General features: G+C 43.7%; 1 protein-coding gene across 12 annotated transcripts in view; it reads left to right on the plus strand.

Annotated features, from left to right (window-relative positions):
• Positions 1–27,657, plus strand: part of birc6 (baculoviral IAP repeat containing 6) — a 169,842-nt gene that overhangs the window by 50,945 nt on the left and 91,240 nt on the right. For 3 of the 12 annotated variants that reach the window (XM_085800868.1, XM_085800872.1, XM_085800871.1), the window contains exons 26-51: positions 2,935–3,034; positions 3,130–3,344; positions 3,441–3,649; positions 4,499–4,851; positions 5,018–5,237; positions 6,320–6,456; positions 6,610–6,747; positions 7,383–7,510; positions 7,744–7,875; positions 8,627–8,842; positions 8,929–9,112; positions 10,116–10,319; positions 11,485–11,618; positions 12,029–12,182; positions 12,275–12,391; positions 13,168–13,328; positions 14,022–14,148; positions 14,256–14,366; positions 15,349–15,607; positions 15,682–16,253; positions 21,710–21,885; positions 22,300–22,396; positions 23,245–23,439; positions 24,299–24,499; positions 25,001–25,280; positions 26,386–26,642. In XM_085800868.1, coding sequence (XP_085656994.1) covers positions 2,935–3,034; positions 3,130–3,344; positions 3,441–3,649; positions 4,499–4,851; positions 5,018–5,237; positions 6,320–6,456; positions 6,610–6,747; positions 7,383–7,510; positions 7,744–7,875; positions 8,627–8,842; positions 8,929–9,112; positions 10,116–10,319; positions 11,485–11,618; positions 12,029–12,182; positions 12,275–12,391; positions 13,168–13,328; positions 14,022–14,148; positions 14,256–14,366; positions 15,349–15,607; positions 15,682–16,253; positions 21,710–21,885; positions 22,300–22,396; positions 23,245–23,439; positions 24,299–24,499; positions 25,001–25,280; positions 26,386–26,642 — 5,077 coding nt within the window. The remainder of the gene's footprint in view (positions 1–2,934; positions 3,035–3,129; positions 3,345–3,440; positions 3,650–4,498; positions 4,852–5,017; positions 5,238–6,319; positions 6,457–6,609; positions 6,748–7,382; positions 7,511–7,743; positions 7,876–8,626; positions 8,843–8,928; positions 9,113–10,115; positions 10,320–11,484; positions 11,619–12,028; positions 12,183–12,274; positions 12,392–13,167; positions 13,329–14,021; positions 14,149–14,255; positions 14,367–15,348; positions 15,608–15,681; positions 16,254–21,709; positions 21,886–22,299; positions 22,397–23,244; positions 23,440–24,298; positions 24,500–25,000; positions 25,281–26,385; positions 26,643–27,657) is intronic. The other 9 variants (XM_085800873.1, XM_085800875.1, XM_085800879.1 and 6 more) reach the window with 6 other exon arrangements.

Genomic DNA, 27,657 nt, shown 5'->3' on the forward strand with positions numbered 1-27,657 from the left:
TAATTATGAAGGATCATCTGCGCAAGGCAAAGATGATAGCATCAACAAAACACGGCGTAACACACGCGGCTGTATGGGACAGGCTTTTATTTAATTCAGAACAAACCGCTTAGCAAAAATGGAAAATATAGTCTATAATAATTAATTGATCTGTTGTTTGGCCACTGTTTGAAAATAACCCGAATTATGAGCAAATAATCTGATCCAGAGCAGCAGTCATAATCAGACTTCTTCTAAATAAACCTAAACATTAAATAACTGGGTCAGGTCGGACCATGGGATTCTTTTTTCTCTTCTTCTTCACAGGAGAAAATGAGGTGCGCTGCGCTCACGGACGCGTTGATGTTTTGTGATTTATCTGCTGCCTTGACTCTGCCCTTGACGTTATGTAAACAAACATTTTTATCATGTGATCAACAACTCACATGTCTATTCTCTTAGTTACATAGGCTATAATTTAACACATATGTTGGATGATCGCGCTGTTTTATAACTTTAAACGTATGTTGTTATTTGTCTCAAACGTCCCACCTATGCGGGTCGTTTGAGACACAGAGGAGGGGCGGTTGAAACAGCATGCTTTAAACAGAAACTACTGACATTAGGCTACTCCCGTTATGAAGCTTATCTGTGAAACGTGCGCTGCTCAGAGACTGGGCAGAACGGTCCCACTTGCTTTCTCCCCGGCTACGTTGGTGGAGATCTCCCACACAGTAAAAGATTTAGGCAACACATTCTTCCAGCTGGCTGTTTTTCTTGTGCAAAGTAAGTACCTTGTGAGACACATTAACATCTCTATTCATATAACGCCCATCGAAACAGGTGATTTACATGTCGGCCGTTAACACATGGCGATTGGCCATTCACGCGGCTTTGTTCTTGGTTTCGGCCAATCAGCTTATAAGCACATGGCTAATTATCAGCTTTCAACCAATCGCACTGTTTTAATGTGTGTGTGAAAGTTATTTTCTTTAGTTCATTTTCGTTTCTTTTGGATTTTTTTACAACAATGTATCAATATAATATTGTTTTCGTTTCATTTCGTTATAAAAATCAATCCCTTTTCTTTGAAACAATGAGATTGAGCAGCTAAAAACCAGACCAGTTCAACTGTAGCGATTTTCATACTAGTGTACTCGTTATTGCCAAAATGTCACATAATTTCTCACAATATAAATAGGTCAAATAAATATTTTTGTCCCGTGCGTAATTGTCAAGATCCGCATTTCGATTAAACTCGCCTTTCTTCCTCTGTACGAGTTGTTGGATGACTGCATTTTCATTTCATTTACTTATTTCCCTGTCCTAAGTCATGTTTATGGAGACACAGTTGAACATATTGTCATTTTACCCTCGGCATTTTCCCCTCACTTTGCTGAATATCTGTTGATTCATGTCATAAACACGAACATTAAAAATATGTGGTGTTTATTAAAAATACATGTTGTTCATTCAAATCGGTTGTTGTTCATTGCAAAACAGTTAGGCTATTAATTTGGTGATTTATATACAGATATTGATCGCGCTATGTGACCACAAACACTACGCACGGTGGCGTGAGGGACATTTGAAACAGCTGCAGCGACTACTGACACTTCAACCTGTTTTGCCTCTAAACTTCAAAACTATGACATTGCATAGTTTAGGACCTGTTTATGTACGAATTCATCTGTTGTTAGGTCATATTATTATTGCATGAAACACACAATACAACTTTTGATCACAAAAAAACTACCGCACCTAACATTTTACTTTCCGTAGGCCTACAATAGTTTCTGTGATTTAGGCAGGGTATACAGTAGTTAGTTCTAGTTTAATAGCCTAGAGTTTAAGCTGTGGATTACTGCACAGATCACTGAGTCATCCGCCTGTCGTCCTCCGTTCTCACAGATGCCACCTGGTGGTTGTTTTGGCACATTGAGGCTTTTCATTAAAACCTCTTGTCTCGCCAAAGAAAAAAAATGCCTGAGTCTTGTGCCGTCTCGCGTGGACCACGCGTGAAGTCCGCAATTTTGAACCAGTAACATCTGTATATCGTTATCGTTTTATCGCCCAGCCCTAGGTGTCAGGTGAGCCTTTGTATTCTATCCGATACAAACACGACGCACCGTCTCTCTCTCACTCTCTCTCGCTCACTCCCCCCCACCCCCTCTAAAATCAGCCCGATCGTGGGCGCGCACACACACACACACACACACACACACACACACACACACACACACACACACACACACATACACACCGCTATCAGTGGTGCTGTGACACTTGGTCCCTGAACCGTCGGCTACACAAGGATGGGACTTTAGTTTTCATTCTCCATACACACTCATACGACAGTGACATTAACGCGTGTCGCCACGTCTGCTCATAGCGCAGCAACAATGAAGCAGCGTCAGGCCGTCACTGAAACCAAGACATGACACGGCGGGCCCGGTGTAAATGTTCTCAGAATCAGCGTAGTTGTGACCTGTTGTGATCATAGATGACATGGCATAGTATATATTTTTTATGTAAGTCCCTTCGAAATATAGGAGTCCCATTACCAGCCAAACTCCTAAAAAAAGTGTGATTTATAGTCCAGAATATGGCACTTTTGGCATATGGCACTACAACACAATTTTATACAATATATAAGTAAGGGGTCCCCGCTCCATCTCTCCATCAGTTTGGGGGTCCTTGGCCTGGAAAACGTTGAAGACCCCTGATGTAAACCTTGTAGACACCAAGACAAGCTGGTCTTCCTTCAAAGCCAATGATCATTAAAAAGTAAAATATGGAAATAAAGTAAAACAAAAATTCTAAACAAAAGCATAAAATGCCAACAAGTGGTGACCACTACAGGGTGTTCCTCACAGTGTGGAAGGAAAAGGACATAAAGAGTGGAGTGTTGTGACATTCCAAGTATGTTGAAATATTGTTTTGTTTGTGATCCAGAGTCCCATTGGCAGTGGTCTGGCTTTGGCCATCTCCCAGGCATCTCACTTCCTGCAGCCTCCTCCTCATCAGTCCATCATCATAGAGCGGATGCACTCAGGTATGTGACAGTGTTTCAGACTGGGAATGTGGACCGACTCAGGGATGTACATGCTGAATCAGAGAAAACTAAGTGTCCATCTGTCTTCCTCCCAGGAGCTCGGCGCTTTGTGACGTTGGACTTCGGTCGTCCTGTCCTGTTGACCGACGTTCTGATCCCGACCTGCGGAGACCTGGCTTCTCTGTCCATGGACATCTGGACGCTGGGCGAAGAGGTGGACGGCCGCCGGCTGGTGGTGGCGACCGACATCAGCACCCACTCTCTCATCCTCCACGACCTGCTGCCGCCCCCCGTCTGCCGCTTCATGAAGGTCTGTCTCCAGGATGCTCAACCACATGATGGTGTTGTTTTTTCCAGCTTTACTTCATTTTACCACAATGACATATTTCCATCGTTTACCCATCAGATCACTGTGATCGGTCGCTACGGCAGCACCAACGCTCGGGCAAAGATCCCACTGGGCTTCTACTATGGCCACACCTACATCCTGCCGTGGGAGAGCGAGCTGAAGCTGATGCATGATCCTCTGCGGGGAGAGAGTGAGGCTGCCAGTCAGCCAGACATAGATCAGCATTTGACCATGATGGTGGCGCTGCAGGAGGACATCCAGTGCAGGTAAGACGTATGAGGCATCAGTAATGTACCACCAATGTCACTGACTAAGTGACTGAGTTGTAGGCGTAGTCCTCTGGTGGGCTGCAAAAGAATTACAAGTCAGCTGACAAATCATTTTGCAGACTGTACAGTTTTAGTGAAGAGAAAAACTAGAGATCCAGAACGGAGAACAGCGGTGATTAAGAAAGCATTTAGAGGAAATAGAGTTAAGAAACACATGATGAATTGACAAGTCATCTCTCCTTATCAAACAAAACAAAACAAAACAAAACAATCGAGCTTCTTCTGCCTGAATTTTTGTCGTTATTTAGCCTCTACATTGTTACATGGTTGGTTGTTGGCTGCCAACATTTTTGAGATTTTTTTAGCAGAACATGATAGGAACTAACCCTTACACACTTGGGTGACCAACCAGCTTTTTTTTTTATTATTATTTTTTTTTTAGAAACTTAACTCAAATGGGATGAAGTGACAGGGAATTCATGTGTGCAACAGTGTTGCTCACTGTGTTTGGAAGTGTGGAGTGTGGAATAAGACAGATGCACTTTGGTGGCAGTGGATTAGTAGCATCATTCTACTAAGACAGAATGCTGATTTGACTTGTAGATCGATATAACTGCTGTCCTTCTGTCGACTCGTACAAAGTGTTAAAAAAGCAGGAGAAGATTTAAAACTGATCTGGGCACAGGATCAGGTTTTAGCATTGGAAATCTGCTTTGTGAGGTGTGTGAAAAGATTAATTAAGTTTTGTTTTTTTTATTGTGTAAAGACAAATAACACAAGATATGTGTGGTGATAACAAGACCAGAGGATGTGTTTTTTATCTTCCCTCTCCTTTTCTTCTTCCAGGTATAATCTGGCATGCCATCGACTGGAGACGCTTCTCCAGAACATCGACCTGCCGCCTCTCAACAGCGCCAACAACGCCCAGTATTTCCTACGAAAGCCAGACAAGGTGGTGGAGGAGGACCAGCGTGTGTTCTCAGCCTACCAGGACTGCATCCAGCTGCAGCTGCAGCTCAACCTGGCTCACCACGCTGTCCAGCGGCTCCGCGTGTCCCTGGGCGCCGGCCGCAAGTCGCTCCCCACATCCGGGGCCGTGGAGTCCCAGGAGATGGTTCACAACTCCTCCACGGAGCAGCTGAGGACCATCATCCGCTACCTGCTGGACACACTGCTCAGCCTGTTGCACTCCAACAACGGTGAGCAGGAAGCAGGAAGAAGGACACACATCAGCAGATATACAGTGTTACATAATGTAGATGACAGGGTTACAGTCGGTTTGGATGATTTGAAACAGTTATTGGCGGATGCATCCTAAGTAACACAGCTCATACTTAATCCTGTGGTGCTTCTGCATGTTCACAGGCCACTCTGTGCCCTCGGTGCTCCAGAGCACCTTCCACGCCCAGGCCTGCGAGGAGCTCTTCAAACACCTCTGCATCAGCGGGACGCCCAAGATCCGTCTTCACGCCGGCCTGCTGCTGGTGCAGCTGTGTGGAGGAGAGCGCTGGTGGGGCCAGTTCCTCTCTAACGTCCTGCAGGAGCTCTACAACTCTGAGCAACTGCTCATCTTCCCCCAGGACAGGTACGGGCCCTGGACTCCATGTAGTCACAACACAGTAACAACATTATACAGATTTGATACATAACCATGAGGTAATGAGTCACTTGACACTTGTATTGGAGTCATATTTGTTAAGGAATGACTGTATTTTGACTTGTGTAATATAGTTGTGTACTCCATCAGTTTCTCTATTAGTAATGAACCTACTGCTATGACTATAGGGATTATGGCAATGGGGGAATTTGCCAAAATGTAGAAATATCCCTTTAAATAGACTGGATGATGCACATGGACCAATCAGATGTCACAAAAGATGACGTCATTAATTGAGATGAGTAACATAAAATCACTGCATGGCACTATCTGTCAGCAACATGAATAGACAATAGAGCTGAATGTAGCTTCAGATAACAGATCATTCAAAAGCTGAGGTGCCATAGTAAGAAATATATATTTACAAATCAGATCCCCTAAACAGGACGCGAGAAGAGGCAGAGTAAGAAAAATACATAGCCAAAAAAGATACAATTAAGTACTTCATATAATCCACAAATAGACAATCTGACAGCCAACATATCATAGCTACATATTAAGAGATAGTTCATCATTCAAGCCCTTAAGTAAGATAAAAACCCAAAATGCTTCACATCAAGAGTTTAATCTGTTTCACTTTGTCTTGAAGCCATAAGAAACTCTGTTACCATCAGTAACCACAGAAAACCACAGCTGAACTAGGGATTACATCAAAGCAAGGGCAGTGTGTCCTGCTACTTTAATTAGATATGAGAACTTCATGGTGATAAAAAGTAAAAACATCATATATATTCCCAGATGACAGCCTGTCTTCATCCTCAGTGCCAAAAAACTCAACCAAACACTCTCATCAATGATTCTTCTGTCTCTGATTGACAAGGGCAAATCTATCACTCCACTGAGATGATTTTATGTCTGCTTCACTGACTCTCCACTGCTGCCTCTCCATGCAGCTTCACAGACTCAGTCCTGCAGGAGCTGTGTGGACAGGATGTTCTCATACAAACACCTGAGACACAGGTGGATCTCAGGTTACTAAGTACAGTATTTTCCTCCTCTCTCCATCCCAGGGTGTTCATGCTCCTGTCCTGCATTGGCCAAAGATCCCTGAGTAACAGCGGCGTGTTGGAGGGGCTCCTGAACCTGCTGGACAGCCTGCTGTCTCCCCTGCAGCAGCCACAAGCTGCAGCCCAGCGCAGGACTGAGGGTAAAGAAACCACCACCGGAGGAGGAAAGACAGTTACACAGTGTCTCTGAATGTGCACATGTCAGGTTATTTATTGTGTGTGTGTGTGTGTGTGTGTGTGTGTGTGTGTGTGTGTGTGTGTGTGTGTGTGTGTGTGTGTGTGTGTGTTTCTAGGTGTTCTGGATATCCCCATGATCAGCTGGGTGGTGATGCTGGTTTCTAGACTGCTGGACTATGTGGCCAGTATAGAAGACGAAGCCTCAGGCGCAAAGAAGCACCTTGGCGGAAAAGAGAGGGAGAGATCATTCACAGGTAAACCACCTACAGTTTAAAACACCCCGTTTACACCTGGCATTGTCCTGTGTCCTGTATCTGCATGCAACCCTACAACACACCTTGAACTTTTTGTCAACGTTCAAGATATTGAAGACGTCTTCTTCCACCGCTTCAAAAAGCAAAAAAAAAAAAGTGCATACAATAGCGCAACTTCACAGATGGCTACCATTTTCTCTTTTTCTTCTACTATTTTTTTTTCTTTTTTGGTTAGGGATGTTACGATTTTTGGTTTCCCTGCGCAAATATGTGATTGGATCTCAATGTGGACATTGGAGACACATTTTAATACCAGGTGTAAATGCTATCAGGTCAAATTGTATCCAGATAGAACCTGGATACGAGACGCATGTTAATGCCAGGTGTAAACGGGTTGAAAAAGTTATTTCACAGCACAAACTTTAAGTTTTTCAAATGAAGAGGAGAATAAAAGTATTGATCCCATCTTCACTCAATAGGCTCATTGAAAATCTGTTGTATGACTCACATACAATACACTACAGCTTAGTCTGGCACAACTCCATCATCCGTCTATGTATCATCCAGTGTCTCTGTGTGATCTAACCCACAGCAGTGAAGTGATGTGTGTTGTGTTGTTGCTGCTGCTCCTTCAGGTATTCAGTGGAGCTTCATCAATAACAGCCTCCAGTCTCAGAACTCCAGCAGGTCGGCTAAAAGCAGCAGCAGCCTGGACAGACTCTACTCCCGCAAGATCCGCAAGCAGCTCGTCCACCACAAGCAGGTAAACGTGTCTCATTCCAGCACACACACACACACACACACACACACACACACACACACACACACACACACACACAATCACTAATATGTACTTAGATGAACAGAAACAACCAAGGTCCAAGGAGAATGTATCAAAAAGTGTGATATTAGTGTTACAGAAATATGTTTTCTTGTCTTTGTTTGATCTGCATTGCTGCTGCAGTGCCTGCATTTATCGTGCCCTTTTTATTGTAGCAGTTGAATCTATTGAAAGCAAAACAGAAAGCTTTGGTGGAGCAGATCGAGAAGGAGAAGATCCAGAGCAACAAAGGCTCCTCCTACAAACTGCTGGTCGAACAGGCCAAGCTCAAGCAAGCCACGTCCAAGGTGAGCAGCTCATCACACTTTTTTTTTTTTCTTTTCTTTTCCTTTTTTTTCTTTTTTTTAAAAAATTTATTTATTTATTTTTTAAGTTTTTCAGTTTCTCTGCACATCACAAAACACAGAGACAAGATGATGGTTGACTTTGTTCTAGGGATGTCACAATTACTTGTGGTATTAAAATCCACAATTAATTAATTAAGATTAAGATTGTATTTAAAAAACAAAACAAAACAAAAAAACGATTAAAATAAACGTAAACATTTGGTATAGATGACAATTTATTTCAAACGCTTCCCCTGGGGGATTAATAATTGGTCATCTATTAATAGATACTTTAAATATTTTGTGTAAACAATGAGTAATATAATTATATTTTGACTATATTTGATTTTACACATTCATAGTGTTGTAAAATTAATGAATTCATAATAATCGTGATAATCGTAACACCGTGATTATTTCTCTGACAATAATCGTGACATCCCTGCTTTGTTCTGATCAAATTTTACCCACCCACCTTCTCCCTGCCAGCGGACTCCTGATGATGGTATCAAATATCAGAATCAAATCTAAATCTAAATAGCACCTAAAAAAAATAAAATACAGAATAATTAAAATAAATACCATCCACTCAGAAAAGTCTGTATATCTATTACAGAAAGATTGTTGTGTATGGTATTTGTTTTTATAGCATTGGAATAGTGTTGTATCTAGCAGAGCATACTGATTTGTTGACCCACCCTTTCTTTTCCAGCACTTTAAAGACCTGATCCGTCTGCGGCGGACGGCCGAATGGCCCCGCTCCACACTAGACACTGAGTCCCCAACAGCCAAAGAAGCCCCAGAAGTCGAACCCCTGCCCTTCACGCTGTCCCACGAGCGCTGCATCTCCGTGGTGCAGAAGCTGGCCCTCTTCCTGCTCTCCATGGACTTCACCTGCCACGCTGACCTGCTGCTCTTTGTCTGCAAGGTACAGTATCTGACGCATCCACACGCAGGAGTGTGTCCTCACCGCAGACACTCATGTACTGATTTCTTCTGCTCCCACCCACTCAGGTCCTTGCTAGGATAGCCAACGCCACAAGACCCACAATCCACCTGTGTGAGGTGGTGTCTGAGCACCAGCTGGAGCGCCTGCTGTTGCTGCTTGTTGGGACAGATTTCAACCGAGGGGACATCTCCTGGGGGGGCGCATGGGCACAGTATTCCCTCACGTGTATGCTACAGGACATCCTGGCAGGTACGGTTTGTCCTCCTGTGGTTTAGTGTTACGTAATTCTCTGACTGGTTTTTGAGTCTGATACAAACTGTTTGCATTTCAATGTCCTCTTCTACTTGATGTTGATAAATTAGATCGTCGTACAGCTCACTGGGTTGAGCAGGTGCCTCATATACAGAGGCTATAGTCCTCTCTGCAGCCTGCCGCGGTTCGAGTCCGGCGGCGGCCCTTTGCTGCATGTCATTCCCCCTCTCTGTTTCCCTATTTCCTATCTCTCTTACCCTCCTATCAATTAAAGGAGTAAAAAAATAATAAATATATAATTCTGTGTTCTCCGGAAGCCAAGCAACGACATTTTCTTGCCAAAACAATCACTGTTTTTTTGTGTAATGACAATAAAGAAAGACTAAGTCTAATAAAAAATACTAAAAAAATGCACATGTCACAGGTAAAAAGCAACGAAATGCAGTTTGCATCTAATCAGAAGTGCATAATTAGATTAGATACGATAACATGATATAAATATGCAGAAGTACAGGGTATGGAATGATATATAAATATAAATATTATTTACATTATACAATATGTGCAATACAGAAGTGCAGTCAGTTATGTGATCACCAGAAGATTACCGTAATCTGCAGTTATTTGGGTGACAACAAATCATTTTTCAAAATAAAAGAGCAGTAAATTGATGGTTCCAGTGATTGGTTGAACAGAGCAAGTGATTAAAAGTGAACTTTGCACTATTTATTGTGTTGTATAGTACAATACTGATCAATATTATAAAAAGTTCAGTTGATTAAATAAAACAGTCTACCCCATTGCTAACTAATTTACATGTGGTGTGCCCCAAGGCTCCATATGAGGACCCCCCTGTTTTCCCCTATAACATCAACATAGCTGCTATTGATGAGAATCTTTAAATAGATAGATAGATAGATAGATAGATAGATAGATAGATGTATATAGTAGACTGCTTGCTATAGACGAAGGCTTCAGTGTCACTTTGTCATCGTCTCAGGTGAACTGCTGTCTCCGGGCTCGCTGGACGTCATGGAGGACGTGGCGGTGGGTGAGGAGGCTGGGGCGTCGTCCTCCTCAGCGGGGGCTGATTCAGACGACTCCCTGCCCCAGCCGGCACCCATCCCCCTGGTAGAGAGCATTGATGAGGCCCTGGTACCTGATATAATCGCAGGTACAACCGCGACCTCCTCAGTATTCCAAAGTGCGTGGGTAGCCCCGTCCGTCCTAGTAACACACACACACACACACACACACACACACACACACACACACACACACACACACACACAAACACACACACATGTTGATATGAACTCACATTGTCTGTCATCACAATTCAAACTGTTGGATGTTCTTTTTTCATGTTGTGTCTTTCAGGGTAAATTAGAGGTAATAGTGTCATAGTGTATTTTGCTGTGGCATAGTTGATAATAGTGTTATTAACACTCCACTGGAGAAACCTGATGCTTGTTCAGCTTGGTCACACTGACTTTAGTAGCTACTGTGTCATATGTCTGGACCAGAGTCCTGCACGGGTCCAATTTTGGAAACCCGCGCCCGCCCGACCCGTTGGTTTTTAAGCCCGTGTCCCGACCCGCCACCCGTGATTATTTCTGACTACAACCCGGATCCGACCCGCCCGTCAATATTAAGACCCGCTGCCCGACCCGCTGCCTGTTAGATCGCCGTCATCACCGGGGATAACGGAGGTACAGCCGTACTCTTTAGAAAAAAGAAAAAAGAAAAGAGAGAGAGGGGGGAGCCGTACTCTTTCACGGCTATTTCCGGAACGGAGAATGATAGCGACGTAATTCTTTTTTTAATGAAAGCAGGACACTTCAGCCTTTACATTGATCCCATCGGTGTGTTTGTAGCTTACCCAGAAGCCGAGAAGTCAAGCCATGACCGCTAAACTCCAGGGAAAGCTGTGAGCGGTCACACGAGCGGCCAAAGATCGTTTATTTACATCAAGATGCTGCTCTGTTGTTGCCGTGAGTGATAAAAAAAATGATTTGCTACGCTGGTTCATGCAGCTGCGCGTGAGTTTTCCTCTGTAGGCCTACACATACACCCGCGTACCCACCCGCGTTCATTTGAGTTCCGCCCGTGCCCGACCCGTGAATTTTCACAAGACAGCTTATCCACCCGTTGAACACCGTTTTTGCGGGGTACCCGTCGGATACCCGCGGGGATCCGAACCGATGCAGGACTCTGGTCTGGACTGTCCCTCCAGAATAAGAGCATATAAGCTAATATATGTTGATCGGCGTTAAAATTGCCCAGTGAAGTGCTTAGAATGTTTCTTGCTTGTATATGGATCTAGTGTGCTTGCTTGGCAATATTAAAGCTGTTTTCATTATCCAAAGGTGCTCCACCTCTGTCATCTTTGGAAAAAGATAAAGACATAGACTTTGACTTGCTACAAGACCTGATGGATGTTGATATTGATCCTTTAGATATTGATTTGGAAAAAGATCCACTCGCTGCCAAAGTGTTTAAGGTATGTTGATCATCTTCTATTCTTCTTTTCTGTTTGTCTCTGTCTTTTATTAAATGTAGAAAACATGAATATTTTTCATTGGGATAATAGAGAATTTAAGGAAAAAGTAGAATATTATATGAAAAAGTCTGTTATTTAAAAAAAAGTTAATGACTTCATTAGGAATAGTCATATTCAATAGTTTTGACTTAGTAAAAAGTATTTTCATCTTTGTTGTACTCAAAAATTGTAGCTGAATGCTAAACCTACAGCTCGGCCACATTTTGAATCAAATTAAACTGAACCTGACTCTACCCCTCTAGGAGGAGTGAGATAATGTCACTTTTTTTTTGAGATGTAAACTTGGCGTTCACAGTAGAATGACTGTAATCCTCTGTTTCCCACCCCCTCCTTCTCCTGTCTGTTCTCAGCCCATAAGCAGCACCTGGTATGACTACTGGGGTGCTGATTATGGCACATACGGGTACAACCCGTACATCGGAGGGGTTGGTATCCCCGTGTCCAAACCTCCAGTTGCAGCAGAGAAGCCAGGATCACAGAGTCTGTCAGTGTCTGTGTCACAAGGTGAGAGGAGCCTGAGATTTACACACACGCATCACGTTCTCCTCTGCTGTGCACATTCTCATGTCCTTCTGTATGACCTCTATGTTGTGCAGCTCTGGATGCCCGGCTAGAAGTGGGCCTGGAGCAGCAGGCTGAGCTAATGCTCAAAATGATGGCAACTCTCCAGGCTGACTCCATCCTACAAGCCCTCACCTCCAGCTCCACCACAGGTAACCAGATTACACCGGCGCTGCTCGTCTGTTCTTCAATCTGTAGACAAAATGTTCTCTCTGATCTAATAATGTGAGCCTGGCTTTGTGGAGTGGTGTCACAGCGTTTCCTCCAGTTAAATGTTCAAAAAAACTAAGGACATGGTCAGTTATTTGAGGAAAACACCACAAACAGCTCACCCAACCATTATCAACTGTACAGCAGTGGTTGATTCATACAAATACTTGTGGACAATTATTGATAAAAAACTTGACACATGACCTCAATACTTCAATACAAACGGGCCTGCAAAGATGAGACATTCTACGCAGACTAAAATCTTAAGACCTTAACGGTTTTGTTCTATAGATCTTTTATCGAGTCAGTTTGAACTTTTTGCTAAATTTCATTTTATGGAAACCTGTCGGTTAAAAACAAAAATCGTCTGTGAGAGAAGCCAGAAAGATAATTGGCATGCAGCAGCTCTGTCTCTTTGAGATCTTTGACAGACAAGTCCATCCTGTCTTGCTCTGATCACCCATTGTTGGAGGAATTAATTTCTCTACCAATATAAGATACCTTAAGCTAGGGCATCAATTTGCACAATCATCTTTTATATAATCTTTTTACTCTTTTGATACTTCTGTTCTTTTAGGATTCCTTTAAGATTGTTCTAATCAAGTTTGGTTGTGCTGTACACTGTGACATTGTTGTGTTAGTTGCACTGTCACTGCAAATGAAATGTCCCGTGGACAATAAAGCTCTGAACTGAACCCGTTTGCCCTCTGCCTTCCAGTGAGCCAGGCCTCCAATGGGACTGATGACTCCCTGCTGAGAGCGCTCCATGGAGGAGGATCTCCTCCAGGCAGCAGCCTCATCATCCAGCCCTCGTCCATCCCCATGCTGAGCGCCTGCTTCAATAAGCTCTTCTCCATGCTGCAGGTCCACCACGTACAGGTCTGGCCCCACTTGAAAAAATAACCCACATTTAATACATTCAGTGGAAACATGTCTGGAGGAACCAACTTTATCCCTGAAGCTATGTGGATTCATCCCATTTCTCACCTTCACAATCAGTACAAGTCTCATGTGGACCTACAGTGAGCAGCAGTTCTCTTGTGGACTGGATTGAGGTCTACACTCTGCAACATCAGCACTGTTGTTTTACAGCCACTGTGTGTGTGGTTTGCTTTGGTAGACGCAGGTCTGTCAACTGTTCTCCTTCTAGCTGTAGTGTAGTGTAATTCATTACAACTGTAATTTGTAGGGGTGACCCTGAAAAGTTGACGCACAGGATGGATGGGGAGAATCCTGTTGTTGTTATCTAATGACAACCGAAGAATTAAATGTGTTTACTTGGGTGTTTTAGCTGAAAAAGACACATGAGATCATGAATCAATGAGGGAAAAACAACAAGATTCCACGATAAGTCGACTAAAACTGCTGATAACACATACAAACACCAGAATCTCTAACTTTGGTGAATTAATTGAACCCATTCCTTTTAACTCTTTCCATCACATTAAACCCACTTGGTCCGCCTCAAAAACAGAAAACCTCGTCCATAACTGTTGAAACTATCCTGCGCTGGATTTTGGATAGAAAGTGTTTTTGTTGACTGTTGTAAAGTGAGTGTGTTCTCTGTCTCAGCTGGAGTCCCTGCTGCAGCTGTGGTTGACGCTCAGTCTCAACACCTGCTCCAGCTCCAACGAAGAGAGCGGCTCAGACATCTTTCTGTTCAACGCCAGCCGAGTGCCCACCATTCCACTCAACCAAGGTCAGGACCACACATACACACACTCCTTCTGAACCTGTGCTGTGGAGCTGTAGAAGCTGAGTTTGATGTTGCTTCACATTGTTCTCTGTGTGCATATGTGTGTTCAGCATCCATCAGCAGCTTCCTGTCTGTGCTGGCCTGGTATCCCAACACATCCCTGAGGACGTGGTGTCTGGTGCTGCACTCTCTCACTCTGATGACCAACATGTCTGCCTGCGGTCAGTACACACTTGTTGCAGTATGACAGATGAATCAAGTCCTCCGAGATACTTTATCAGGGTGTTTTGTGATGTTGGGAATGTTTTTATTATTCACTTCTTCCTTTGGAAATCAAAATCATTCTTTTTTTAATTATTATTTTTTGTTAATATTATTTTAGTATGCAAAACATTACATATGTACAAACTGGGCACAAGACACAAAACATAATATAACATAAAATAACACAACATAACAAAACATGGGGATGGTTCCCGAATCTGGTGGCCCTTTGCTGCATGTTGTTCCCCCTCTCTCTGCCTCCCCATTTCCTGTCTCCCCACTATCCTATCAAGTAAAGGCAAAAAGCCCAAAAAATACACTTACCTGTAAAATAGGAAGAAAAAGGATTTGCAATGAGATCCCCTTCAATGTGGGGATCCCATTGCAAAAGTTGGTAGCAGAAACTGAGGCCCTCTCGAGATTGAAATAATAAAAGCCTTTATTTTAGCATGGCCTTAGATTAAAAACTTACTAAACTCATTACACTTAACTTATTAAAAACCACAGGCCTTCATCAAGTCATCTTCCAAGTTTTTAATCAATCCATGCTGAAATAAAGCCTTTTAAATATAGATATTCTACTGTTGGAAATAGAGAGGGTTTGACCTTACTATTCTATTGCCATTGATACAAAATCAGGTCTTATAGTTGTCACAGAGGTGATCCATTTTGACCAATTTTTCTTCAAAAATATCAGCTTGGTTCTTTAGTTTGAATGTAATTCTCTCCATCATGTATTATAAACTTTCTGGTCAAAGAAATCAGAAGCATTCTTGATTGTTCTGTCTACAGCTGATGCGCTAAATGTTCCCTGCTCAAAACTCCATGAGCACAGCAAAGTGACATAAAGTTACAAGACATAACCAGGATGTCTAACTTGTCAAGTAGATCTTTCCTCTTATGTTCATCAATGTGTCTGAACCTGGTGTGAACTTGCAGCCTCCAGCAGTGGGATGAGTTCTCAGGAAAGCACCGCTCAGCAGATGGTGTCTGACCCCACCCTGGTCCACGTCCTGGTGCGCTTCCTGTCCGGCAGCAGCACCAACGGGACCAGCCAGCACACCTCCCAGGTGGGACCCACCGCCACCCAGGCCATGCACGAGTTCCTGAGCCGCCTGCAGGTCCACCTGTCCTCCACCTGTCCCCAGATGTTCAGCGAGTTCCTGCTGAAACTCATGCACATCCTGTCCACCGAGAGGTAGTCTACCACTGCCGCACGATTAGTGAGGAGAAGTGTCCTCGGGGAACTAACGGTTGTTGTTGAACTTGCAGGGGTCCGTTCCAGTCGGGTCAGGGTCCGCTGGATGCTCAGGTGAAGCTTCTGGAGTTCACTCTGGAGCAGAACTTCGAGGTGGTGTCGGTGGCCACCATCTCGGCCGTCATCGAGTCCATCACCTTCCTGGTCCACCACTACATTACCTGCTCTGATAAGGTGGTGTCCCGCAGCGGCTCCGACAGCTCCGTGGGCGCCCGCGCTTGTTTCGGCGGCCTGTTCGCCAACATCATTCGTCCGGGAGACGCGAAGGCCGTGTGCGGAGAGACCACGCGCGACCAGCTGATGTTTGACCTCCTCAAGCTGGTCAACGTCCTGGTGCAGCTGCCTCTGTCCGGAGACAGAGAGTTCAGCGGGCGGCTGCCGCCGGCCTGCAGCGGGGCGGCCGACAGCAGCGTGTCCGACGAGGAGAAGGTCTGCGGCAGCAAAGAAAGCGTGAGCGGAGGGTCGGCGTCCAGCCAGGGTCCTCCGGCCGGGGTGGCCGACCTGGTACTGGCCAATCAGCAGATAATGAGCCAGATCCTGTCGGCACTGGGCCAGTGCAACAGCAGCGCCATGGCCATGATCATAGGTAAGATGGACCAACCAGCTCATTGTGTCGTGTCATGGTGACGATGATAACTAGCGCTGAGTATTGCTACTGATTCACTGGATTGATTCAATCTGATACCGATTCATTTAGAGATATTTCAGTTTTCTATTTCAAGATCTGTTTATTTAAGTTTTCTCAATATAACAAATGTGTGGTGCTGAATATCCATTCCAATTTTTTTTTTTATGTATCTGTGTTGGACCTCCTCGAAAACTAAACGAAATCTCAAGGGGCTATCCTTAATAAATTGAATTGAGTATGGGTATATATCAATCACAGCATGCACCAATGATACGTACAAGAATGCAAAAATAAAATAAAATCGAAGTGTACAAAATTATCCTTAGGATATTTCAGTTTTATAACCAATTTTGCTTGGTTATGAAAGAGATTTCCACAGAACTAATTCTGCAAACTGTATAAATATGGAACTCTCTAACCCCTGTGTTAACAATAAATTGACCCAAAAGCAGAATAATGCACATTCGTTTAACATGACCCACTCCAGAAGTAAACAGTGCAACTCTACAGTAAAAGATTGATTTACGGATTTTATGAATCGATGACAGATCTTTCAAATGAAGATCAATATGAACTGGAAAATTGATTCTTTAAACACAGCCCTAATGATAACAGTAATAATGATGATAATAAGAATTCAGCATTTTTCCTAACAAATCTCCAAGAAAAAGTAAAACCTTGCATGTCTTTGGATAATATTTTATATACACATATTCTAATGGCAGTTAATGGATAATTGATTAATTATTGACATACCCAGTCATAATATAAGATGAGATGAGTCTCTATTGTCTCCCTTGGGAGAAGTTCATTTTGGACAGACAAGAGACTCCAGGCGTCACAAATATACAGACATAAACAATCAACATTTAAGAATACAAACAACATCTGCTCAACATAACACATTACCATATCACCTCCTAAAACTCTACACACACACCCCACGGATGTCCGGAAGTTACTGCACAAAGAATTATTGCACAATGTCCTGAGATGATTGCACAGTGCCCTACATGAACATATACAGTAGATGAAATAATTGCACAATGCCCATCTGACCACTTGCTCCAGCAGTAATGGCCTATGTCACATTATTGCACGTTCCTCTTTACACACAGCAACACACTCACTGTCTGCAGGATCTTAAAGCACCCACATGTTGATTTCTACAGATGATCAGTTGTTGTCTTTCCTCTTTTGACGCACTCCTGCTCTACAGGACATATCACACCAATGAAGACCTCTTAGTTGACAGGGTGTTGACAGATTGCTGGTGTTGGGATGAGTTGATCAATAATTAAATTTGATTTGTGGGTGAGAGCGATGATCACCATGTGAATGGGTGTACAGTGGGTACTAGTTTCATTTGGACGGTTTCACGCGAGATTCACGCGTGAGTCACGGGAGGCTCACGCGGATTTTTTGTGGAGGAGTAATTGTGTTTTCACCAGAAGCTGCAATGTGCCCAAAGAACCGCCAGGTGGCATCTGTGAGCAGCAGATCGCCTCTATAAGACAGCAGCACGGAGCAGTGAACACGAATGGGGAATGCAATATAATAATAATAATAATAATACAGTATAGTTTTTCAATGAGAAAAATGTAACGACGGCAGCTATACGTCTCACTCTCTTTTATCGATCCTCTTGTCAGCTCCAAACACACCCATCTGCACCGCGATTAAGGACCACAGCGTGGTTTTCCACACAGCAGTTAATTAACTCAGTGGGTGATGCTGCCGGTGTGTTTTTAAAATGAGCCAACTACTGTACAGTAGTGTTCATTCCCCACCTTGTTTGACTGAGAGTGTAGCTGGATGATTTCTCATGAATGAACGGGCAATAGCCTATGTCACTTTCGGGCTGGGCGATAAAACAGGATATCCTGAAATAACTTTCCCTCGATAGAAATAGGCTACAAGAGGTGTGGATATAGGTTTCATTCATCCATGTTTTGACAGACAACACAAACAACCAGTGACAGGGACGGACTGGCCATAGGGCAATATGGGCTAATGCCACAGCAGCCGCGACCGAAGATGCAGCCGTGCTGATGTGACCGCAAAAAAAAAGTCAGTCGGGGTCAGCTGGTTTACAGCCGGCCGACTCTGAAACACTCGAGACACAATAACATTAGTAACGCAAGAAAGGTATAGTTCACTTAGTAGAGCAGCTCTCACTGTAAGCAAAGATTTTATTTCAGGATGCCAACGTGCAGTTTTAGTGAACAATGCATTTTCTCTTATCATCATTATTATGATCACTGATAGGCTATAGCCTATATGTGCGGCTATATATACCGTATGTGTGTGTTTATGTAATGCAGGGGTGCTTTAAAAAAAACACAGTTGTCTGGACAGTAGGCATTTTTCTCACAACCGACCTCAAAAGCGAGGGCAGGTCCGCCGAAGCATCATTCTGCCCGTTGTCTTTGTTGTTACTTTGTTGCCGCTGCACAGAGCACATGGCTACTTAATTATGCACGTGCTGACCATATATGGTTATTAAAAAAAAACCCATCTCTGATCTCTGCCCGCACATAGACAGACACAGGTTCACATACAGACAGGGGCGCACGGTAAATGCAGCTGCAGCGCTATTAAACTAGAGCAACAGCAACTCTCATATTTAAATTGTGTTTTATATTGATTTCATATATTTCACTGATTGCAATTAGGCTATAGAATGCTAGTGTGTGTTTTATTGAAAGCGAGGCTGGGTGAAAATGCTACAGTGGGGCTTATATGCAGCGGTCTGTAGGACCAGCTTAGAAACATCAGCGACACATTATCACCTTCATTTATCTCTGATCAATAGGTGTGCTTGTGGATACTTCACTCAAGTAGGCTACAGCCCTGCCCCCCACAGAACTTCACACAGCTGTTCAGTCAGCTTAGAAAAACCGGTTCTTACAGTAGCTACCTCTCCTCACACTTTTCATAAGCCGGAGGACAAAACTGTAGGCTTCATTGTTTCGTTTCATTTCGTTAAGTGAAAATCATCTCTGAATTATGGAACTAAAAATAAAATAGGCTTATCTTTAAAAAAAAAAAGATCCTATGATATTTAGCCTAATTGCATTATTTTTATTCAAATGTGACTGAGACCTTTATCTACCTAAACAGATGGTAACATGAATAAATATCCTGTTTTGTATTTTTCTGGAAACTGTTAAGGGGCGTTCACACCGGACGAGATAGACGCGAATGGAGCGGCAACTCTACATTGAAAATCAATGTAAATGGCGCGATGACACGCGATTCAGGCGGAGGCGGCGCAAATGGAGCGTCTGGAGCGATGAGACGCGGCGCGAATGAAGCGGCGCGTCTGAAGCGGCGAGAATAAAGTTGAAAATATTGAACTTTTCAGGCGGCATCGCGCCGTGACATCCAATCAGCGCCGAGTTCAAGCCGACGACGTCACTTCTCTGTACGGTTGTTTACACTCAGAACAACATGAAGGAGAAGCTGATTGTATTTGAGCTGTGTGTGGCACCGCTGCCGTCTTCTACACAGAGTGAACACACACACACACACACACACACACACACACACACACACACAGTGAACCCAGACAGGACGGCGGGTGGTTTTCCGGTGTTTCTGAGACTTGTACAGCAGTAGTACAGTGCAGCAACGGTGGTGATATCAGCCATGATTGACGTGGAAAGAGAGCAGGTTGAGACCGGTTTTCAAATGAACGGGCGGAGCGTCTAGCGCGAATGACGCGATGGACGCGAATGATCCAAAATGACCAAGCGGCGCGATGAAAGCGTCTGGCGCGATTATATTCGCGTCTATCGCGTCCGGTGTGAACGCCGCTTTACATTATGTAACGTGACCGCGGCACTCTCTCCCCTCTCTCTCCCTCCCGAATTGGGCATATTATGATAAATATAACTGTAGATGAAAACAATAATTGAAGAAAAAATAAGCTATTGTCGGCCCGAGGTAGGCTATAAATGCCCAGAAATCGAATGTTTCATTTGTGTAAGTCGTAAGCTTCAGAAACCAGACAAATAACCAAGTCCAGTTGCATTCGATTTAAATTTCCTTGAGATAACTATGACCGGGAGTCCGGGACAAACGATAATATTCACAGACGCACACGCCGGCCGGAGTCAACTCGCAACAATGTAGCTTTCCCTCGATTAAAGTAGTTCTGTCATCTCCCACTTTGTACCGGATAAGAGACAGCACCCGACAGATACAGTATGCTAAATGTTTGGATGCAGGTTGAAGTGTCAGTAGTCGCTGCAGGGACGATTGATACAGCTGTTTCAAATGTCCCTCACGCCACCGTGCGTAGTGATTGTGGTCACACTGCGCGATCAAAATATGTATATAAATCACCGAATTAATACCCTATTGTTTTGCAATGAACAACAACCGATTTGAATGAACAACATATTTTTAATAAACACCAGATATTTTTAATGAACAAAACGTGTTTATGACATGAATCAACAGATATTCAGCAAAGTGAGGGGAAAATGAAATGAAATGAAAATGAAAATGAAAATGCAGTCGTCCAACAACTCGTACAAAAGAAGAAAGGCGAGTTTAATCGAAATGCGGATCCTGACAATTACGCACGGGACAAAAATATTTATGTGACCTATTTATATTGTGAGAAATTATGTGACATTTTGGCAATGACGAGTACACTAGTATGTTGTCTGATATGCTGCATAAAAACGAGAGTAATGACAGTAGTTTCTGTTTAAAACGCTGTTTCAACCGTCCCTCCTCTGTGTCTCTAACGACCCGCATAGGTGGGGCGTTTGAGACAAATGTCAACTTACGTTCAAAGTTATCATCGCGATCATCCAATATGTGTTAAATTACACTTGTAACTAAGAGAATACACATGTGAGTTGTTGATCACATGATACAAATGTTTGTGTACATAACATCATCTTTGAAAAAGACGTTTAATGAAAAGTGTATCAATCGACCCGGCGCTCCTCAAACTTGGAGCCACCCAGCCAGGCTACAGGAGAGATCAAAGATATGCAGGGGACCCCCAAAAGGCTGAGAACCACTGATCCTGTTGAACGTAGGCTACTGTAACCACTGTGAAACAATAAAAACAACAACATTGATCTGATTGACCGGCGTAGCGGTCCCTCTCTCCATCCACTCTCTAGCTCTCTCGACCACAGCTGCAAATGAAGTACCTATGGCCTATGAACAGCGCCACTCTCCATTGCAGCTACGTTGTGGTCAAACGTGGAATTACCCCAAAATCTTTTGAGCTGCATCTCAGTACGATGCTTCCACCTAGTAGCTACAGTGTGACCTACAATTTCACGCAACGCGTGAATCACGCGTTACGTGAGGGAAACGTCCAAATGAAACTAGTACCCACTGTAACTGCTGACCCCCCCTCTCCCTCTCTCCCCTCTGTCCCACAGGAGCCAGCGGTCTCCACCTGACCAAACACGAGAACTTCCACGGGGGCCTGGACGCCATCTCCGTGGGCGACGGCCTCTTCACCATCCTCACCACCCTGAGTAAGAGGGCCACGTCGGTGCAGGTCATGTTGCAGCCCATCCTCACCTACATGGCCTGTGGATACATGGGACGACAGGTGAGAATCAGGCCGTGCTGTTCGGCCTTTAATGATCTGCTGTTTAAATCCCTCCTTACATTAGTGCAACAAATACAGGGTATCCACAGAGTCTTGAAAAGTACTAAAAGGTGATAAATCAATTTTGGGAAAATTAAGACCGTTAGTATTAAAAAGTCTTTTCACAACTTTATAAAGTCTTAAATTTTGAAGGTATTTAAGTGTGTGAATTTATTCATTTTATTAAAAAACAAAGATGAACTGGTGTCACTGATATAAATGGTTACAGCTTGAAGTGGCGGTGAGGTATTGAAAAATATTGAGAAGGTCTTGAAAAAGTCTTAAAAAGATATTAGAATTAACTTCAAGATTCCTGTATTTACCCTGAAATAGCAAGAAACACAGTGAGTGCTTTTTTAATTCTACATTTTGTAGGGCTCTCTCTCCACGTGTCAGCTGTCGGAGCCTCTGCTGTGGTTCATCCTGCGAGTGCTGGACACCAGTGAAGCTCTCAAGGCCTTCCATGATATGGGTAGGTTCTTCACCACTGCCTCAGAAAAAACAAACACAGGAGCATTTTGTTGGCATCATGTAGTGGCTGTGTGGTTCTAGTTCTGATGAATGAGAGGGTGTGGGAGTGGGAATTCAGGGCTCCAGACTAACCTTTTTTACTTAAAATTTTAGGAGTGTAAGCAGAAAATGTAGGCGCACACTGTAAATCAACTTGCAAAGCAAATATTCACATTTTCTTTTCACTCATTGATCCTCACACACATTGACCTGCCACCTGTAATGACAGATAGTTTGAGTCTCTCCCCTTCTACGTTTCACCAGTGGTAAAAGAAAAAAAAACAAAACAGCGAATTTACTGGTTGAACTTGCACAAGTAAATGAAAAATTTTCTTGCACACTCTAAAATTTTAGGCGCAAAATACCCCCATTTAGGGGCAGTCTAAAGCCCTGGAATTCCAAGATTATCTCAGACGATGTCATGCTCTCATAATGCGCAAGTAGAATCATTAGTAGTTCATGGATATTGATGAGTATGTGACATTTTAGTACTCATAACCCAGCAGCATAGCTACTAAATGAATGGAGGAAAACATTGTATAGGCTTTATTATTATCCTTCCAAGTTTATCAGAGGTTGGACAACTGGCGTCGATCAAAACACCAAAATACTTCCTATACTTTCAAGAATTATTGAAATTATTACCATGAAGAGAATATCTGTTTAAAGTTACTTGCATGTTAATACTTCCCCATCATTTCTATGTAAGGACCAACTCAGGCTAATTTAAAAAACCCTGTTAGTGTCAGAGTTGAAGTGGCTGAATACAGGAGCACATGAGTTGAACCTAACGACCTTGTCTCTAACCAGGTGGCGTACAGCTAATCTGCAACAACATGGTGACCAGCACCAGGGCCATTGTGAATACAGCACGCAGCATGGTGTCCACCATCATGAAGTTCTTGGACTCGGGCCCTGGGAAGGCTGCAGACGGAAACCTGAAAGCCAGAGTGATGACGTCTGAGCCGGACAACGCCGAGGGACTCCACAACTTCGCCCCTTTAGGTGCTTTAACTTTTACCTGAATCCATTCAAAAAAGAAAGAATGTATTTCCTGAGAAGACTCAGGCTGTATGGTGTGAACAACAAGATTATGTTTTTATTTTACCAGACGATTTTTTAGAGTGTATGTATGGTATGGCAATACCTCGGCACTAGCGAAGTCTAAACTTGCACACCTGGCTCAACCCGCCATGAAAATCATAGGGAGGGAGGAGCAGAACTATCTTAGGTTGCTATGAGAAATCACTGCTCAGAGAAGCACACAAGATTTTTAACGACCTGACACACATCATCAACCCAGAATTTGATGTGCTGCCCTCAGGTTGAAGCCTCAGAGTTCCAAAAAGTAGACTGAATATATATAGGAACTCATTTATCCCTTCCGCCATTAAGGCACTAAACAGTAATATGTAGCACTTTATTTCAGAACTGTAGGTTTTATTAATTTGACCAGTTTTACCATTTTTGTATGGTTTATTGTTTTATTATTTCTATATGCAAACACTGTGAATGTAGTACTTTGGTTTATTTATGAACCGTTGGTTTTATTCTACTGGTCTAGTTTTTCTCCATATCGAACCACTGCGCACATAGCACTCTAACTAAAGAGCTGCTGCTTTGATCAGTTTTACGTATTTATTGATTTTATTGATTTATTTGTATAGAGTGGAAGCACCCTTCACTGTTTTAAATGTGTGTAAACTGTGTGAAAGTACTTTGTATGTATTGTTTTGTGTATTGCAGTGGCTCAGAGCCCAAAACAAATTTCCCTTCGGGACAATAAAGTACAGTCCAGTCCAATCCAATAACCAACGCCCACCCACTCTGCTCTCAGTCTAAATGAACTGCTTGTCCTTCCCAGGCACCATCACATCCAGCAGCCCCACCGCCCAGCCAGCGGAGGTCCTCCTCCAGGCCACGCCCCCCCACCGCAGAGCGCGCTCCGCAGCCTGGTCCTACATCTTCCTGCCAGAGGAGGCCTGGTGTGACCTCACCATCCACCTTCCTGCTGCCGTGCTGCTCAAGGAGCTGCACATCCAGCCTCACCTGGCCTCTCTAGCCAGTGAGTAGCGGCATTTCCACAACAGTCGCTCAAACATTTCGCAACATCCACATTTTCCAGGTTTTATGTCTCTGTGTCAGTGACAGTCAGGTTAGTCCGTCTGTCTCCGTCTTGACACATCATTTCAATAACATCATTTCAGTCATGGAATATTTTCTTCTTAATATGTTCAAATCAATCAGGGTCTCAGGTAGGATGAGGATGTCACGATTATAGGTTTTCTTGGTACGATTATTGTCAGAAAAATAATCACGATTATTATACATTCAATCATTTTACAACACTGTGAATGTGTAGAATCAAATATTGTCAAAATATAATTACATTACTAATTATATAAATAAAATATTTTAAATATTTAAGTTTGAAGTATTCAAGTCATTAATTGACATCAAATGTTTTGTCTTTCCTTACAAATGATGCTAAGTTCAACAAAACATTTCCTATTTCAAATCTCATTCTTCTTCTTTTTCACCACCTCCTCCTCCTCTGTAAAACCAGCGTGCCCGTCCTCAGTCTCCGTGGAGATCAGCGCAGACGGGGTCAACATGTTGCCCCTCTCCACGCCCGTCATCACCAGCGGCCTGACGTACATAAAGATCCAGCTCTTGAAGGCGGAGGTGGCCTCGGCCGTTTGCCTGAGGCTGCACCGGCCTCGTGATGCCAGCACCCTGGGTCTGTCTCAGATTAAACTCTTGGGCCTGACGGCGTTCGGGAACACCTCCTCTGCAACGGTCAACAACCCCTTCCTGCCCTCTGAGGACCAGGTCTCCAAAACCAGGTACCAGAGACCCACGCTTGCTTTAGACTAGAGGATGACACGGGAGTGGATTTTGACTCCCGCGTCTTCCCACTCCCACAGAAAAAATCCCAGTCCTGCCCAATCCTGAGGGAGGGTTTCAAAATCAATCCCACTCCCACAGAAAATAATCCCATCCTGTCCCAACCCCAAACCAAACCTTTAACACATTCCCACTCCCATCCGTTTTTACTCCCACCCAATCCTGCTCAGTTTTTCTACCGCAGTTAAAATTTTACAGTACATGGTCACGCTATGTCTACCTTAGTTAACACTGGACCCTCTTTCAATACTTCCCATTTAAACAAAACCACCAATACCACTAATAACCAAAGTAGTGATAAACACAATCGATCGATCGCATTTATCCGCCTCCATCTTTGGTTAAAGAGAGATCACGCACATGCACGTTGCAGTTTTCACGGTCATTACAGGATGTAGTACTAATTTCCGGTGTAGTTCTTTTCTCTTGTGATGCAGTGTTGTGAGGCTGAATGAAAACTACAACCTGGTGACACGGTGATTTTAAGTGCAAGGCTTGGGAGAAATGTTCAAAATCAGATATCGATTTATTTTGAAATGAAATGTAATGCATCATGGTTTTCAGACAGTCCCGTCCAATCCCGTTGATTTTGTTGTCATAGATCCCGCTCCCTTCTGCTCCCGTTAATTTTTACTCACACTCTTGCCCAATCATGTGATTAGAGGGGCGGCAGTGGCTCAGGTGGAAGAGCGGGTCGCCCAATGATCAGAGGGTTGGTGGTTCGAATCCCGCTCTGTCCCAGTTGCTGCCGTAGTGTCCTTGGGCTTACCCACCTTGCTCCTGATGGGTCATGGTTCGCACATTGCATGGCAGCTTCCGCCATCAGTGTGTGAATGTGTGTGTGAATGGGTGAATGTGATGTACTGTAAAGCGCTTTGGGTATCGTTTCAGGTATAGTAAAGCGCTATATAAATACAGACCATTTACATTTTAGGTGAAATTGACTCCCACAGGAGTCACGTAACCCGTGGGAATTCCTGAAAAATGTCATCATCTCCTGTGTACATGTGTTGTTCTGTTCTGACCTTGTCCCTCTTTGTGCAGCATCGGGTGGCTCCGCCTCCTCCACCACTGCCTCACGCACGTCAGCGACCTGGAGGCCATGATGGCCAGCGCCGCGGCGCCAACCGCCAACCTGCTGCAGACCTGCGCGGCGCTGCTCATGTCGCCTTACTGTGGGATGCACTCCCCCAACATCGAGGCCGTGCTGGTCAAGATCGGCCTGCAGTCGACCCGCATCGGACTCAAGCTCATCGACATTCTGCTGAGGAACTGCGCCGCCTCTGGCACCGACCCGGCCAGTGAGTCACCACAAGCTGCGCTGCTGCTGCTGCTGCTGCTGCTGCTGCTGCTGCTGCTGCTGCTGCATGTTAACAGCTGATTTGAATAATATGAAACAGTATCAGCAACAAAGTTACATTTCAGCTAATTGAAATGCAAAGTATAAGAGAGTGCTTTGTTCAGATGCACAGGTTAGTTGAAAATACAGAAAAATGAAAAATGAGGAATCTGCCTCTAAATATTTCAACATTGAGAAAACACACTTTTCTCTATAATCATTACCAAAATATGCAGATGTTTTTAAGAATCAAACTGGGACAAATGTCCAGGACATGGTGATAAAACCATAGTATCTTCTATCATAGTATCTATCATGAAAAGATGTGACATAAATCAGTGCAGTTATTAGTTAACCTAGATTAAATGAGCATCAGGCGGAGCTGAAAACAAGTAAATCTGACACCCACATCTTTTAACTTCATCATGTTAATAGAAGGTATGCGTTTACATCACGTTCCCCTGGGCTACGCCCCTTTCATTCAGACTGAGTGGCAAAACAGACCTCCCCGAATGTGGTGAAGGATGAACCGGGTTGTATGTTGTATCAAAACAAATCAAGGTCAGAAGGACTGGACAGTGATCCGTACCAGCTCAACAAAACCATCTGGTCTTCGGAAAAACGTGTTGCCAGAAATCACTGATCATTTCAAAATTACCTATTCAAACAGCCATTAGATTTAAACAGAAACCAAAATGAACCGCTGGTCTCTGCCCTCCTCCTTCAGTGTCTACATGTCCGATACAGTCACATTGTTTACGTTGTGTGTTTTAATCAATCCTGTAACACACACAGTGTGACCGAGGTACCAGCAGAGTGACAGACAGGCTCATTGTTAATGTGCAGAGGGACGAGATTACAGCTGTTACTTTCATCCAGACAGTAACTCCCGACACTCAAACCTGAGTTGCTTCTATACTGAAAAACTCTGACATGTCAAACTTTAGGATGTATTAGAGGACTAATTCATCTGTCTA

The sequence above is a fragment of the Trachurus japonicus genome, chromosome 15 (assembly GCF_045865225.1).
Source record: "Trachurus japonicus isolate A0001 chromosome 15, Traja_1.0".
NCBI lineage: Eukaryota > Metazoa > Chordata > Actinopteri > Carangiformes > Carangidae > Trachurus > Trachurus japonicus.